General features: G+C 36.0%; 2 protein-coding genes and 1 long non-coding RNA gene across 3 annotated transcripts; 1 reads left to right on the plus strand and 2 right to left on the minus strand.

Annotated features, from left to right (window-relative positions):
- Positions 1-370: 370 nt before the first annotated feature.
- Positions 371-1,627, minus strand: LOC126890023 (uncharacterized). The gene has a single exon (XM_050658834.1). It carries the CDS (start codon positions 1,625-1,627, stop codon positions 371-373), a length of 1,257 nt encoding a protein of 418 aa, XP_050514791.1.
- Positions 1,628-8,579: 6,952 nt separating this feature from the next.
- LOC126890029 (matrix metalloproteinase-18-like) lies at positions 8,580-10,100 on the plus strand. The gene has a single exon (XM_050658845.1). It carries the CDS (start codon positions 8,580-8,582, stop codon positions 10,098-10,100), a length of 1,521 nt encoding a protein of 506 aa, XP_050514802.1.
- An 85-nt stretch (positions 10,101-10,185) lies between these two features.
- On the minus strand, positions 10,186-14,999 carry LOC126886372 (uncharacterized). Its single transcript, XR_007698583.1, has 2 exons — positions 14,357-14,999; positions 10,186-11,005 (listed from the first exon to the last, which is right to left on the minus strand). It is a non-coding gene; the product is annotated as an uncharacterized LOC126886372 (long non-coding RNA).
- Positions 15,000-18,030: the final 3,031 nt, after the last annotated feature.

Consider the following 18,030-nt stretch of genomic DNA (forward strand, 5'->3'; position numbering starts at 1 on the left):
CTCCAAAAATATGACATTTCTTTTGTAAAAATTCCACTTTTTGTTCGCCGCGAACGTAGATGTAATCAGCTGCATACAACAACTTAGATTCTAGTATTTCATTTATTTTTGAATATTCAACATCCCCATTGGAATACCGAAGACCGTGCAGGTGTCTCTCCAAGTAAGATACAGTCTTCTTATCTTTATTACTCAATGTAGCAAACGGTTGTGGAGACGTAAATATGTAATGGCATCGTTTATGGCCAATTTCAATGGTAAGCTCTTTGGGTACAAACCACCCATCTACGGTGAATCCTTGTATGTCAACTAATGCGATCCTCATGATGTTGCGATCAATACTGAAAGACATAGTTGTAGATTGTCCTATTTAAATTATATTTTTGACAACTTCAGTTAGTGGAAAGTATTCGAGTAGGCTGTCGTGAACAATTAAACAGTAAGCTCGAGTACCTGCTGGAAAACCTTCATCTGCTTCGATTTCCAACTTAACATCGACAGTTCCGGATCTAAACGATGTATCATCCTGCTTGGAACAGTCAAAAACAAACAAAGCATATCTTTTAAATGCAGAGTAATCTAAGATGGGATGTTTTGTTAGCGAACGAGCATAACTGGGAAAGAATTCAGTATAATTGTAGTGAGCTATAGCGTAATCATTTTTTGTGAAATCCAATTGCATTCTCTCGTTAGGCCAATAGTCACCATTAATAACCACTCGTACGCTGGACATTCTAATGTGATCGAATAGCGTCGGATCAGCGTGAATATCATCTCGTTTAGAAGTTTGAAAAGCTACAATAACGTAGCGTGGACGTTCAACAGCTGAAGTTGTCTTTACACTCCATATCTCTCGTCGAGATCCTGCCGTAAGTGAAGGTAGTTCATTGAGCTCCCATTTACGGAAAGGTATGGTTATCGGTGTATTATTCTTAATCGGAGTCATTAATTCGATTTTCACATCATCATTGGGAAAGACATGTTTGACCTTGAGTTCCATGCTGGCGATGGTTAATGATACTGTTGTTACCGTCGTGGAACCAGTAGGTTCTTGGACAACAATGCAATCTTTATCATTACGCGCTCGAACAAAGCGAAACACTTGACGACCATAGGTTAATTTAGTGTAATCGTTGAAAATGTTGAAAATATGTTTGATTGGAATCAGTAAACTAAAGGCGTCCCCTGTTAAATGTGGATAATTCGGATAGTTCCATCCTGCAGTACTGAGAAATTTAGAATCTTCAGGTGTATAACACAACAAACTGCGAATAGTGCTGACTACACCTGGATCTCGAACTATTTCCATGTCATGTGAACTTTGGATGTATGTACAGGTATCAAACAAGAAGGATCCAGCATTCGGCGCAAGAGAAACAGTTCCATTACCAGCTTTCTTGATACTTCCTTTAATTTCTAAAAGTGTGTCGTGTATCGCAAAAAATGCATCTGATTGATTTATGATAAACTCGACAACATCACTATTATTAAATGACTTGATGTAAGGTGTATATATACGAAATTCTTCTTTTCTAATAGTATCGTCGAACCGAGGTTTTTGGTAAAGATCGAAAATATGTGGTTCCTGCTGATGAACCTGGCGTCGAATATAGTGGCGTTTTGGCATTCTTCAGCCGTAATCCAATGGAAACAAGAAAAACTTTATTGTCAGCAGACACGTCACGTCCCATGTAGGATCCGTGTGAGACTAATGAATATGGATGTGTAGAGTTGTGTTTTATATCTAAACCCATCTATCGTTCCTTAAAATCCAAATGCAGAGTACTTTTCTCTCCTCTAAAGTTGACTGGTCTTAATTCTTGATCGACTACACTAACGGTAATTTTGGTAATTTCACGTATGCTGCTGCTTACTGGTATGTATATAGGGTTATGAGGACGTTCATCAATAGCAAACCCTGGATCAACACTAAGTGGAAAATGTAGAATAGTGTGCGCAGGTCTGTCCTCGTAGAAGGCTCCTTCGGTAATGTTGCATTCAAAAAGTAGACTCGATACTTTTATAATGTTTACAGGTTGATCTGAAGAATGCAGTGTACCTGGCGCCAATATTCTATTTGAGGAGAAACCCAATAATTTACCAAGACTATCATTTTTCTCGAAAGTAATGGTATGCTCTTGACAGAAAATTTCACATTTAAGCGTATTGTTGTTCGGTCTTAAAGTGAACTGCTGAACTGAATTGTATTTAGTGTGTAATGCACTTCGAATGTACGCTTCGATATCGGTAATTTCATAACATCCGGATGGAATGTCGATATGACGCAACTTTTTACGGTCATTTTGCTCATAGAAATAAAATTTTTCACCATCGATGTTTGGGATGGAATTAAATGTATGAAATCCCAACACTGCTACATAATACTGCTGAAGTGGATCAAGTACAAGAGGCACTTGAGGAGTAAACGAAAATTCGTTTGTAGTACTTGTCAAGGTTAACAATCGAGACATGACTGATACTTAATATAGGGTGTAGTAAGTTAAATATCAATATATTATGGTAAAAATTTCTTTATTTTTCTTATTATACTGTTACATGGTTTTGTCTTATTTACATTTTGCTTATAGATACCGCTCTCATAGACACCGCACAATACACATGTAGATTTCATATTGCCGCAAACATCACCCCATTCATGTTTATTATGATCTTTCTTGCAAGGTAAATGATCTCCTAGTGCGAGACGAATATCGTGGGGTAGTTTATACCAAACACCGCTCGTTATATTTTCCATAAAAATGCATGTGGCACGCCTCAAGATGTCGTTAGATGGTTCCATTGTAGAGAAACTTTAAGCATAAATGTCCACAGTTAATTTGGTTATAAGTTTGGTATGCGTCGTTATTATAGAAAATTCGTCCACCACTCAAATATGATGCTAGTTCCCGCGGTGGCTTCAAGCAACCATATGAATCAAAGTATTCTATGTTGTTATTTATCTTTCGGTAAGCTACCCAATGTGTACCAGGGTTCTTGGAAATATCAAGATTAATAATAGCACATTCGTGTTTACGGGGGGCTTGAGGTAAATTGTCCCGCATAAAAACTCCACGAAAATTTGAAATTTTTAATTGTTTAGCAAATTTATTCAAGTCCACATTGGTTAGAGGTCTATTAGGTAGCTTCAGCGGGAGTTTTTTGACTTCTTCAAGTATAATCCAAAGCCACCTTTAGCGTTTTTTCGTAGGTATAAACCTTTGCCTAGATGTTCCATTGCTTTATTATGACGTTTATCTTCTTCCAGTTTCTTTTGAGCATTCTTTGAGTCGATTACTGTCTTGGCAATGGCACTCGCACCCCCCGCTAAAGAGCCGAGAGCTGATAAGCCTGCAAAGATAGGGATTAAAGGTAAAATACCACCTGATTTTGGTTCAAATGGAATAATTCTTGGAACCCGCACATTTTTTTTCCCACCTACGTTTTTAACGGCCGTTCTAGCTGCTGCAAGTGCAAGTAGGGCTGATTTACGCAGATTTGGTGCTGGAGGAGTACGTTTCAATCTTCTGATAATTGGTTGCAGCACGTGTCGCTTAAATGATCTAACGCCTTTACCACGTTTCACACCCATACCTAGTTTTCGTTTGGCTTTCATCGCTGTAGTAGTTAACCAGGCAGTGGTTTTTTCACCCAAAGATGCGTCTTTTGCTTTAACTCGTTCCCACGCTTTATTTTCCAACACCCAATCTGCTTTATGTCGATCTTTTAAGGAATTACTTTGAGAGTATGCTATATCGTGATCTCTCGCAGCCTGATCTAATGGATTTATCCCAGGATCTCCTCGTGCTAGACGTTTCTGTAATTTAGTTCCAGGTCCTAGATAGTGGTAGCCAGGAGCGTGCAATTCAAATGGTAGACTATTGATTATAGAATTTAAAACTCCTTCACCTTGAACAACCAACATTGAAATGAATCGTTTCACACAAAATTGCTTTTTATATAACCAAGTGCATAAAATTCATCTCGATCACAAGATGAAGGTTGTTCAACAAGACAAGACACTAGCAGTGGAAAACTTAGATTTTGTCGATAACGTGACAAGAACCAGTAAACATGGTGCATTGCTACCACATTCTTTTCGTGCTATCATATGCGGCCCAAGCGGATGTGGAAAGACTAATGCTATGTTGGCATTATTGTTTGACCCGAATGGCGCTAAATTTCAAAATGTTTACGTTTATTCAAAATCGTTGTTTCAACCCAAGTATCAATTTTTGAAGGAAGTGTTAGCATCTGTGAAGGAGGTGGGCTATTTCCCATATAAAGATAATGATGCCGTAATAAGTCCTGGTAAAGCCAAACCAAATTCTGTATTCATATTTGATGATGTATCAACGGATCCGCAACAAACAATACGTGAATATTACTGTATGGGGAGACATAAAAATATCGATTGTGCATACCTATGTCAATCCTACAGTCGAGCAGGCAAACAACTCCTACGTGATAATGCTAACCTTATTGTATTGTTTAAACAGGATGAGCTCAATTTAAAACACGTCTTTGACGATCACGTCTCTCCTGACATGACATTTGAGCAATTTAAACAATTTTGTTCTGAATGTTGGAAGGACAAGTATGGTACATTTGTTATTGTTAAGGATTTTGATATTTCTAACGGACGCTATCGTAAAGGTTTCGACAAGTTTATAAAAGTTTAGACGTGGCTGAGACACCTGCATTATATAAAAGCATGTTGGACAAACAAGTGCTTCTACGCAAGCGCAAAGTTGCGGAATTAGCTAGAGCTATTCGCAAAAAGTATTTAGCGTTAAAACTAGGTAAATCGGAGGAGGATGAAACTTTGAAAAAAATGTTTAAACCCATAACCAGTGTTCTAAAAACATCGCAATACAATGCTAACGTTAAAACGGAGTCGATTAAAAAAGAAGAACCAATGGAAAAAGAAGAAGAAATTAAAAAAGAAGATATTAGCACCATAAAAAATACATCATTTATCAGCGATGAAGAGGTATTTGAAAACAGCGATAAATCCGATGAAGAATACGAAGATAGCATAGAAACAAACCAATCGCAAGATAAGGTATCCGAACAAGAATTTCAAGATTACCTAGAAAAATACCATCATCTAATTCATCCTTATGTGAAAGACCATTGGCAGTATTCAGATAAAATAGATAGAGTATACGGTCCTACTCATGATCCCGTAACCTCTAAATGGAAACTTGGAAAAACTGTTATTGATTTCGCCCATAATGGTTGGATTGTGGCGAAAGGAGACTATGTTGTTGGAACTCGCGGGCTATATGAATTAATATTTTACAAAGAACCTGATTATTACACTGAGGACGATGTGAAACGATATATTACATTGCTGGAATTAACCAATGCTCATAAAAAACTGAATGGTACACTAAAGGGAACCAAAACCTATAAGTGGAATGAAATTATTAAACCTAATCTTAATAAATCACTTCTTAAACCTGACCTGAATAAATCATTTCGTCGTAATACAGTATCTGGTAGGGAGGAGGTTGGCTCAGGAATACCGACACATTGGGAAGACAGCGATGATCATGTGCAATATGTGTATTGGGATGACCCAAACGAACTTTGTGAGCGCCTCAAATTGTTGATGGCTGAGCAAAAAGCAGGAAACACCGCATCCCTCAATAACGAAATTGTTGCCATTATCAACGAATTACGTGAAGCAGATATTATATATTAACGTTAGATCAGATTATTGTAGCATCATTTCCAATATGAATGTTGACAAGTTTGGTCGCCATCATTATCGTTCTAATGAACAAGCTGTTAAAAAGCTACGTGAAGGCTTAAAACAATCTATTTTGGATGTACAAAACCAAATACATGCAGTAAAGAAGGATATGCAACGGAATCCTCCTGTAGCTGATACAGATCTTTCCAACAAGAAATTCGTAGATAGTCGCATTGTTCATGTCAAGTCTTTTGTAAGAAAAGAGTTTAATTTGTTGCGCAAAGAATATAATGCAAAACATGTTCAACTTGAACAAAAAATCTCAGACACCATAAGTAAAGTAGAAAGTGATTCTAATAAAAAAATTAATTTGTTGCTTGATGAGAACAAAGTGAATGCTGCAAAAATATCCGATTTGTCGAAACAAGTACACGAGTTTAGAAATGACCTAGATTTATTTAAACGTGAAATGAATAAGAACGTTACAGATGCTGCTCACCAAAGCGCACAAAATATGTTGAAATCGTTGGAAATGGAAAAAAAGATTAAAACAACGGATCTTAATTCACATGATTTAGAAAATCGTCTTAAGGTAGTAGAAGAATACGTCGAAAATAATAAAATTGTCTAAAGAGTCAATTGATGGACGAGTTGCATAAAACCTATTGTACAAAGAATATTGCGTTAGAACGTAAACAGTTTAGGTAGAGTGAAGATGTCTGATGCAAAAAAGGTGAAAGGCAGAAAACATAATAAATTACTAAGCGAGTTACAGGTAAATCTACAAACCATAAATGATAATAGGATTCATGATCTTGAGCAATGGCAGAAAAGCATTCGATATGAATCAGATATGAGATCTTTACTAGATAGTAGAGTATCAGAGCTGTCAAAGACTTTGTATGAGTTGGATGAACGTTTATCTTCAGCAGTAAAAGAAATCCAAGATACACTTGCTATATTTAACACATATTTACACCCTTTACTCCAAAGAGTTAAAGCTTTAGAAAGTAGAAATGGCGTCGTCCATGGAAAAGGTCCAACTAGTTAACGAGCTACACAAACCTGCTCGAAAAAATTATCCAAGACGACGTACAATAGTCAAAGGCTTAGACGATTTATGGCAGATGGACTTGGCTGAAATGCGACCTCATTCTCATAACAATAGAAATTTTAAATTAATTTTAGTTGTTATTGATTGTTTTTCGAAATATCTGTGGACTCGTCCATTAAAGACAAAGACGGGTGAGGAGCTGACTCGAGCATTTTCGGATATCCTCGCACACAGCAAACGAACACCGAAAAATCTGCAGTCGGATCAGGGAACTGAATTTTACAATAACAAGTTTCAAAATTTAATGAAAAAACATAAAATAAATCACTATTCTGTTTTCACTACCATGAAAGCAGCCATGGCTGAACGCGTCATTAGAACGTTGAAATCCAAACTTTACAAGTATTTCAGCTTACACGGTACTTACAAGTGGATTGACATATTGCCCACAGTTACGGCTGAATACAACAATACAAAGCATTCAAAAACGGGGTACAAACCATCACAAGTGAACAAAACCAATGAAAAGGAGATTTTAAAAAACAAATTTACGCATTTAAAAATCGCAGGTCCCCGAAAATTTAAAGTCGGCGATATTGTACGCATCAGCAAAACCAAAATGTTATTCGACAAGGGATATGTTCCAAGTTGGACAACAGAATTATTCAAAGTTACCAAAATCAATATTACCAACCCTGCAACGTACATGCTCGAAGACATGCAAGGTGCACCGATCAAAGGAGCCTTTTACGATGAAGAGTTACAGAAAACAGCCAATCCTGATATTTACTTAGTTGAAAAAGTTTTACGTCGTAAAGGTAAAAAAATGTACGTCAAATGGCTTGGCCTTGATGTAAAACATAATAGTTGGATCGATAATGATGCTGTCATCTAAAAAGGTGGGGGGAATTCTGAAAAATTAGCAGAAACACGTTTTTCGTTCTCAGTGTGTTGCAGTCAGTTAGCTAGTAAAAATGTATTCCCAAGATACTGAATACTCAAGCGGCAGCGAGTATGATGTCACCCTTTCACCATCATCTGAAACATCAACTGTATGTGAAGACTACGATCATGAGCTGGATGCTCTTCTAGAGAAGTATGAAGAAGCAGCTAAGAACGAGTCCCATTATCTGCTGTACACACAGTTGTTAAATGGATCATACCAACTTGGTTGTGGTCTAAGTCCAGCCAGAACATATACTCCAGCTGTAATTATGTGGAAATCGCCATGGCAGAAAATATCTTTCAGTGCCTATGAATGGGAACAATTAATTACCCAACTCAATGAGCAAAGTTTTTTCCACGAAAACGTGACCGTCTCTGATGATCCTGTTGAAATTCAGTGTGGTGAATATTGCATAATTCGACAAATAACCTACAACAGCATGAAATTCCTCGAAATAATCAAGCACGGCATTAACTTTTGTCTCTCAGAAGTGCAAGTGAACACCCTTGTGGAAGCAAATAGTGAACTTTTAACACCGTATATGTCCATGCTAGAGACTATTGAATTTCCACATTATTATTATAATACGCTTAATATTGTTCGAAATAGTTTTAGTAGTCATAATTATACGTTTTCAGACGCAATTCAAAAATTGTATACATTTACACAGGAAGGAAATACTTTACAACATATAGCGTTAGGGCAACTTATATTTTTCTGTAAAAATAGGATCGCTAATGATCTTGAAAGAATTTAATAAAGCTTGTAAAATATATCTCTGTTGTTTTATTTCATGAAAATAAATTACAAGAGGAGTATTGGCTGGTGGGGTTTATTTATATCACAGCGATGTTTTCTTATTTGAACTAGTATCATTCGAGATGCATATCAATAAAGTTGTTCTGCTCATCGCAACCAGCATAAGTTTTTGCTTAGGTGGAAATTTTACTGAGACAAATGCAGTGTCATGGCTAGAACAATATGGTTACATCACCACAAGTGAAACTGCCAGTACTGATATTACTGAAACACTAGAACAGTTTCAAGAAAGATATAATTTACCGGTAGATGGGAAATTAAATAAAGAAACGATGGAGTTAATGCAGAAACCACGATGTACACAAGGAGACAATGCTTACGCTGTAAAATCAGCATGGAAAAAATTTGATATAAAATGGTATTTTCCACAAGCAACCCCTCAAGCTTTGACAGTCACTAAAAGAGTATTTGAAATATGGGAAGAAGCATCAAAATTTAAGTTTACTTATCTGAGAATCCCAGATCCAAATCCGGATATAACTATAACAGTAGTTCCAAAACAGCACTATTTTCGATACAATTGTCAGGGTAACGACGAATGTCCTTTTAAATTTACAAGTGGTATATTAGCACATTCTTATTTTCCACCTACATCTGGGTGCATAGAAATTCATATGAATAGCAATCTAACATGGGATTTCAGTTTAAATTCTACAGCAGAAGGTCGAACAAATTTCTTTGCAGTCCTTCTCCATGAAGTTGGTCACGCTTTAGGTCTAGCACACAGTAGCGATAAGAAGGCTGTAATGTATCCCTTTTATGAAACCTTTCCTTCCCACATAACTGATGATGATAAAAGAGGCTTAGAAAAGTTATATGGACATAAAAGTAAATCTGCATCTATTCCAACTCAACCTAGGAGTAGTTCACCAACTACAACAGAAAGATCTAGGACAACCACAGCAGCTAGGACTAATAAATCAAAGCAAAATATAATAACGAATGTATGTGAATTGGAATATCCAGATTTAATATTTTTAGCGTATGCTCCATCATTTCCAACATACCGAATGTATATAGTAAGTAAGGATCTGGTATGGAAATATGACTTAAATAATGAAAAGATACCCACCAATGCTGAACAATTTATAAGATACTTTCCAAGGGGAATTACGAACGTGACACATGTTTTTCAAAGTTCCAATGGAGATATGATTGGTGTAAGCAGAAATCGTATATATGCAGCAGCATTTCCTAGCTTAAGAATTCATACAGATAACATGGTACCTGAAATCAATAACGCAAGAAGTATTAACGGTTTATTCCAAACAAATTCAGGAAAAAAATTTGTTTGTTTTGATGGTTCATTTATTGAATTTAATGATAAAGACATTATCTCAAGAGGACGCATAAGTGACGTTTTTCCAGGAATACCAAATGATATTACATCAGCATTTAATTACATCGATGGACATATATATTTCTTAAAGCACAACATCTATTACAAGTTTAATGAATTTACAAGAAGTGTCATTGAAAAAGGTACTTTTAATTGGAATATGTTGGGGATCCCTTGTCCTGATAATGGATTAATAAAACAACTGAAATCCTTATTATCTAAAGTAAATTTATTTTATGAATAATTAATGTCTGGGGGTCCATCATCAATGGGATCTGGGGATCTGGGGATCTGAGGATTTTGTATGGGGAAAAGGTAAATAAAGCATATTTTACAAGAAAGTCTTTTATTCGTTATTAGTAATCGATAATCGTAATCGCAAATCGTATTCGTTTAATCGAAGTAACGTTTTGTGATTATGATCAATACAACTAAAAGGTAAGTAATTACTTTACAAGAAAGTTTATTTACATTTTACAGGTATAAACGTACAAAATATGTTTACCGAAAATGATACAAATATACAGATCGTCTTTACCAAAAGGTTTAAATTTTATTAGCATCTTAAATGTCTGAGAATCTTACTTTTTTATTACGATTCCTGTGTAAGTCCTCCTCACAATCATATCTATCCTTTAGTTCAAAGAGTACCTCACAAAAACCATTTTGACACCAGGATGATTTTTTTCTAAATATCAAATGTAAGTCTGAAGCTAAACAACTAACATGAAAATTATCAGATTTAGCTTTTAGACATTTTTGTTTTTCAGAGAAAATTATTTTAAATACCCTGTAACATGGTCGACAGAGTAGCAAATTATATTTTGGTATTTGATAATACCTAAACCATAAGCAATAGTAGTCATTAAGTGCAAAAGTTTCAAAATCCTGACACTCTATAATTGCCTGACGAAGTTCAGGTGAAATATTCAATTCTAGATCATGATTCTCAAAGTCACAAACTTTAAAATGTTCATAAGGAACGGGATTAGTTTTAATTTGCATCCATTTAATTTTACTAAATTTTTGAACTATTTCCTCCGTTAATACCCATGGTAAAGGCGATTTACTAATAAATTTTGAAATTTCATGTATGTTTTCGATAATAGTGCTTATGCATAAATTCTGTAGACTTTCCATCTTCCACATCTGAAAAATGAATTCACCTATGTGTTATACTGTAGTGGCCCCAGGGCAACGTATCAAAAGTGTTGGAGAGTAAGTGCCGTTTGTCATCAAAAGGGTTTAAGGCTATTTTAGTTTGCTCAATACTGTAAACTTCATGTAATTTAGATTGTATACAACGCTGTGTTGCATAAAAAAGTGATTTTGTTTCGGCAGTTTCACGAAAACTTTTCAAACAATTCAAATAATCATCAAAGTTAATTTTCATCTTTACAACATTCATCTTAACCCCTTTCGACTTTTTAACATCTTTCTCCCCAGCCACTTTATATGTATATTGCTTTGAACGAAGACCAACGAAGTGAGTCATGATTTTCGAGTTATTCTCATCTTTCATTAGACCTGGCACTTTTTTGTTTACTAAAGGAATATTCCAAGGATTATTTGGGGGATAATCGCTTGTATCAAATCTATGAATGTCAGGCTTAATCATTTCCTCGTATATATCATTACATTCAGTTTCATAAATCAATCCATCAGTATCAATATAAAGCAATTTATTTTGATTTAATGGGATCGAACAATATTAAGCGTATTATAATAATAATTTGGAAATTCAATAGTCTCTAGCATGGACATATACGGTGTTAAAAGTTTACTATTTGCTTCCACAAGGGTGTTCACTTGCATTTCTGAGAGACAAAAGTTAATGCCGTGCTTGATTATTTCGAGGAATTTCATGCTGTTGTAGGTTATTTGTCGAATTATGCAATATTCACCACACTGAATTTCAACAGGATCATCAGAGACGGTCACGTTTTCGTAGAAAAAACTTTGCTCATTGAGTTGGGTAATTAATTGTTCCCATTCATAGGCACTGAAAGATATTTTCTGCCATGGCGATTTCCACATAATTACAGCTGGAGTATATGTTCTGGCTGGACTTAGACCACAACCAAGTTGGTATGATCCATTTAACAACTGTGTGTACAGCAGATAATGGGTCTAGTTCTTAGCTGCTTCTTCATACTTCTCTAGAAGAGCATCCAGCTCATGATCGTAGTCTTCACATACAGTTGATGTTTCAGATGATGGTGAAAGGGTGACATCATACTCGCTGCCGCTTGAGTATTCAGTATCTTGGGAATACATTTTTACTAGCTAACTGACTGCAACACACTGAGAACGAAAAACGTGTTTCTGCTAATTTTTCAGAATTCCCCCCACCTTTTTAGATGACAGCATCATTATCGATCCAACTATTATGTTTTACATCAAGGCCAAGCCATTTGACGTACATTTTTTTACCTTTACGACGTAAAACTTTTTCAACTAAGTAAATATCAGGATTGGCTGTTTTCTGTAACTCTTCATCGTAAAAGGCTCCTTTGATCGGTGCACCTTGCATGTCTTCGAGCATGTACGTTGCAGGGTTGGTAATATTGATTTTGGTAACTTTGAATAATTCTGTTGTCCAACTTGGAACGTATCCCTTGTCGAATAACATTTTGGTTTTGCTGATGCGTACAATATCGCCGACTTTAAATTTTCGGGGACCTGCGATTTTTAAATGCGTAAATTTGTTTTTTAAAATCTCCTTTTCATTGGTTTTGTTCACTTGTGATGGTTTGTACCCCGTTTTTGAATGCTTTGTATTGTTGTATTCAGCCGTAACTGTGGGCAATATGTCAATCCACTTGTAAGTACCGTGTAAGCTGAAATACTTGTAAAGTTTGGATTTCAACGTTCTAATGACGCGTTCAGCCATGGCTGCTTTCATGGTAGTGAAAACAGAATAGTGATTTATTTTATGTTTTTTCATTAAATTTTGAAACTTGTTATTGTAAAATTCAGTTCCCTGATCCGACTGCAGATTTTTCGGTGTTCGTTTGCTGTGTGCGAGGATATCCGAAAATGCTCGAGTCAGCTCCTCACCCGTCTTTGTCTTTAATGGACGAGTCCACAGATATTTCGAAAAACAATCAATAACAACTAAAATTAATTTAAAATTTCTATTGTTATGAGAATGAGGTCGCATTTCAGCCAAGTCCATCTGCCATAAATCGTCTAAGCCTTTGACTATTGTACGTCGTCTTGGATAATTTTTTCGAGCAGGTTTGTGTAGCTCGTTAACTAGTTGGACCTTTCCCATGGACGACGCCATTTCTACTTTCTAAAGCTTTAACTCTTTGGAGTAAAGGGTGTAAATATGTGTTAAATATAGCAAGTGTATCTTGGATTTCTTTTACTGCTGAAGATAAACGTTCATCCAACTCATACAAAGTCTTTGACAGCTCTGATACTCTACTATCTAGTAAAGATCTCATATCTGATTCATATCGAATGCTTTTCTGCCATTGCTCAAGATCATGAATCCTATTATCATTTATGGTTTGTCGATTTACCTGTAACTCGCTTAGTAATTTATTCTTAGAGTTACTGGAAATGTAAGACCTTTTAAATTAAGGACAGTGGTGTAATGAGGATATGAAGTAGTTTTGTTAGCGTTTATGTTAACTGAATATAGTGCTGATACAATGGCCCAAGCAAAACAAGCCTGGTCGTTATTCTTAACATTGATACAAGCTCGTTTTTTTGGTAACTTTAGGATGCAATTGAATATACTATGAGGCTCCTTTAGCCATTTCAAATTTATTAATGTTTATTTCTAAAGATATAATTTGATTCAGTGCCCAACCACTCTGAGATTCCTCAAATTCAGATAAATCGGTCAAAACAATATTTTTAACGTAAACTTCAAACCAATAATTTAAATCGGTAGTCACATCAATAACTTCATTTTTAGTATTAAAATATTTTCTTTCTAAAATTTCCACCTCTTCAGCTTTTTTGATAAATTCCCCACAAAATGTAGTATTTACTTTTAACATGCCCATTCTTTTTAAGTTGTATTCAATTTTCTTTTGAAACATTTTAAAAGCATCGGCAAAAAACTGTAAAATATCTTTATGCTCTTTGTTAATAATTATTCCTGTTTGTACTCTACTTTGAAAAATTGATGCTATATTTCTCCATACAACCTTTGCTTTACTTCTACGTATATTATTTAACCCACCGCCTGCAACGGAATTTAAATTTTGAAGTATAATTAAAAATCTTTTAAGGATCCCTACATTGGTTTGAAGTTTTCGTAGCGTCCCTATACTTAAATCGCCATCCTTAATAGCTAAATTGCATAAACATATATGTTTTTTAACTTGTTTTATCCAATTTTTTGTTTCTCTATCCGAACAACGCTTTTTTAAAAAAAGTAATTTTTCAGTTTTATCAAATTTTTTAATTATCTCACTACTAAGAATGGCGATTTCCTCAGAATTCATTTTTCAAAATTTTGGATATGAAAAATCTATTTACAGTTTTTTAAATTTCAATTATTTCGAATGACGCTGCAGGATTTAGCTTGCTCGACGTGCTCACCAGGCCTCTGAATACGACAGCGTACTTTTCTGTCCTCAACTGATCTATATAGGGGGCGTAGTCCTCGGTAACCCGCTTCGGTAGGAACACCACACTTTCCTCTAATTCTAGAAGCACCGATTGGCCAAATGCAGTGTTGACGATTTTACTGTTTATTATTTTATATGGTTTGTCAACTTCCAGTTGCTGTAGTTTTGTAATCGGTTTGACTTCTTTCTTAACAACAGAAACTTTGTTTAGTTTGTTTAGATCCATCTGAAATAATTGCGAATGTAAGTTCATTTGCTACATTGCAGATTCTATTATTAAAAATTACATGATTTTGAAGTAAATTATAATAAAATTGCAACAGTGAAAATATGAAAAAAGACATTGACGTAATAAAAAGCTACGGCTACAAAATCATGTCTATATAATAGGATACATTACATACGAGTTTTAACAACTCATAATAGACGGTAAACGTGGACTAGGATACAAACGAAAGTCATAACTTAAGAATGTACACACGAATACCACGCTACGCTGTCTCTTGCAGGTCTGAGGAAAATTGCAACAGTAAATCATAAAAGATGACATTGAAATGATAAAAAACTAGGTAAAATTGTAACAGTAAAATATAAAATATTACAAAACATTAAACTGGTAAACATACAGAAACTACATAATCACAGTATAAGGGCTATACGGGAACGAGCACACAAAAATAAAATTTCCCCAGATCTACTGAAAAACTGGGCCTTTCACAACATCTGGCAACAGCGCCTCCCATAAGAGCCTGTGTATTAGCGTAAGATAGAAAATCAATTTTCTCCCAGATTCTGGGGAAATTTTACAAAGATTTTAAGGATGCATTACGTACGAGTTTCTACAGCTCGTAATAGAAGGTAAACGTGGACCAGGACGCAAACGCAACTCATTACGAGTTTCTACAGCTCGTAATAGAAGATAAACGTGGACCAGGACGCAAACGACACTCATAACTTAAGAATATACACATGAAGGTTTTGAAAAAAATGATTTACCGGCTATTATGTAGATTTCAGGTCTTTAAGGTAAAATCGCAGCAGTAAAACATTGAAATGATGAAAAAGCAGAAACTACAAGATCATTATTCTATACTAATGGGATGCATTACGTACGCCTTTCTACAACTCGTAATAAACGTGGACCAGGAGGCACACGCAACTCATAACTAAATATACACACATGAGGGCTTGAAACACAAACAGCATTTACCGGTAGAAAAGCGGAAACTACAAAATCATAGTTATACAATAGGATGTTTCTACAACTCATAATAGAAGGTAAACGTGGACCAGGACGCAAACGGAACTCATTACTAGTTTCTACAGCTCGTAATAGAAGATAAACGTGGACCAGGACGCAAACCACACTCATAACTTACAAAAAATTACATAAGAATATACGCAAGAAGACTTGAAACAAAAAGCATTTACAGGTAAATAGGCTCCAGGTCTTTAAGGTAAAATTGCAACAGTAAAACATAAAAGAAGACGGAAGACTTCTGAAGTAGCAAATAATTAAATACTAAAAATATTTACTTACTTTTTTAGTTGTATTGATCACACTCACAAAACGATTACTTGGTGTAGTTTGTGACTGACAGAAACTCTATGAAATGGCTATCCCTGATTTCAGTTTAAATAGTAGCTACTCCGGAAATGCCTCGTGAACACATTCACGTTTTAATTGCATCTTTTAACTAGTAATTTGCAAACGATTAAAAAACATTTGCACTTAATTCGTGGGAACGACATGTGCATAATATTTATAGAATTTGTACATCCTTTAACTAGTAATTTGCAAACCATTGGAATGTGGATGTATCCGGTTCACTCGTGGGAACGACATATAATATTTATAGTTGGTGCATTAACGTATGACATCATTGGAATGTGGATGTATCCGGTTCACTCGTGGGAACGACATATAATATTTATAGTTACTGTCAGCGTATTTCCCGCGGTTCACTCATTTCGCCACACGTGCATTAACGTATGACATCATTGGAATGTGGATGTATCCGGTTCACTCGTGGGAACGACATATATAGTTGCCGTTGCGTCAGCGTCCACATTGCAATATATTTTTATTACTTGGAGGTACTCACGTATTTTTCTTTGAATTCTAAAAGCACATTGTAGAATGCAGGCGGGGTGCATTCGTTTGTATGAAATTATAATACTAAAAAATCGTTGCTTTTTGCCGACACCGTATCTACATTGCCTAATTTTGTTACATAACGCCATTTTTACCGCCCCCGGAGGCCCCACCCTATGGGATTCTTCTTCAGAGGCCTCAACGCCGCTGTCCGCCAACACGTCTACTTCTCACCCCCTACAGGGTGCGACAGGGTGTACTTCTTAGGGTTCTTTTATAACGATAGGGTTCTTCTTCAGAGGCCCCAACGCCGCTGGCCGCCAACACGTCTACTTCTCACCCCTATGACGACAGGGTGTACTTCTTAGGGTTCTTTTATAACGACAGGGTTCTTCTTCAGAGGCCTCAACGCCGCTGGCCGCCAACACGTCTACTTCTCACCCCCTATGACGACAGGGTGTACTTCTTAACGACAGGGTTCTTTTATAACGACAGGGTGTACTTCTTGTACATCACCAGAGGCTACTTCTACGGCCTCAACGCCGCTGGCCGCCAACACGTCTACTTCTCACCCCCTATGACGACAGGGTGTACTTCTTAGGGTTCTTTTATAACGACAGGGTGTACTTCTTGCACCAGAGGCTACGGCCTCAACGCCATCCTAGCCATCAAGCTGGCCGCCATCTTGGATCTTGGATCTCAGATTCCCATATCTCTACTACTCGTATTCAATATTTTTAAAAAATCTATCGAATGACACCAAACGCACGACTCCCGCGGAGGTGGTTTGGTGGGTTACTTTAAAATATTAAATAGGAGACCCCATTTTTTATTGCAGTTTTGGATTCCTTACGTAAAAATAACTAACTTTTATTCGAGACATTTTTTCGGATTATGGATAAATGGCGCTATAATCGGAAAAAACTATTGTTGGAAAGGAAAATTAAACTAAAGAATGGAAAGTCCCCACTGAAATGGAAAATTTACTTAATTTTTTTTTTTTTTGGTTTTAGGACCTAATCTTCACAATTTAATAGGTCCCCACAACGCTCGAGTAACTGTAAAGCACCCCGCACAAACCTTATGGAAATTAGGTCCCAGTGGATTTCTTCATACTTTGGGAAAATACTCTTTGAAGCATCCTAATAAAAAGTTCTCATGGGCACAACTCAATCGTATGAAGGATTTTCAAGATATAGTGGCACAAACTCGAAAAATTATTTACTGGGTATTTCAATCCCCTTATTATTTTCCGAGTTTGTGCCTCTATATCTTGAAATCAAAAGTTGAGAACACGAATATCAGTACAGAAGATGGAGCAATAAGAACAAAGAGTAAGATGGGACATAGAAGCTCTTCAAACACCAAATAAAGAACTGGAGTACCAAGTAGCCATAAGCAACAGATTTCAATTGCTGGGAGAGGAAGACCAAAATGTAGACCTAGGAGATGCATGGCAGCGAGTGGCATCAGTGATAGAACAAGCA

The sequence above is a fragment of the Diabrotica virgifera genome, chromosome 1 (assembly GCF_917563875.1).
Source record: "Diabrotica virgifera virgifera chromosome 1, PGI_DIABVI_V3a".
In the NCBI taxonomy this organism is placed as follows: Eukaryota; Metazoa; Arthropoda; class Insecta; order Coleoptera; family Chrysomelidae; genus Diabrotica; species Diabrotica virgifera.

Bases quoted from the DNA above. Each gene is read 5' to 3' on its own strand.
- LOC126890023 (XM_050658834.1), bottom strand. From the start codon at position 1,627: ATGCCAAAACGCCACTATATTCGACGCCAGGTTCATCAGCAGGAACCA.
- LOC126890029 (XM_050658845.1), top strand. From the start codon at position 8,580: ATGCATATCAATAAAGTTGTTCTGCTCATCGCAACCAGCATAAGTTTT.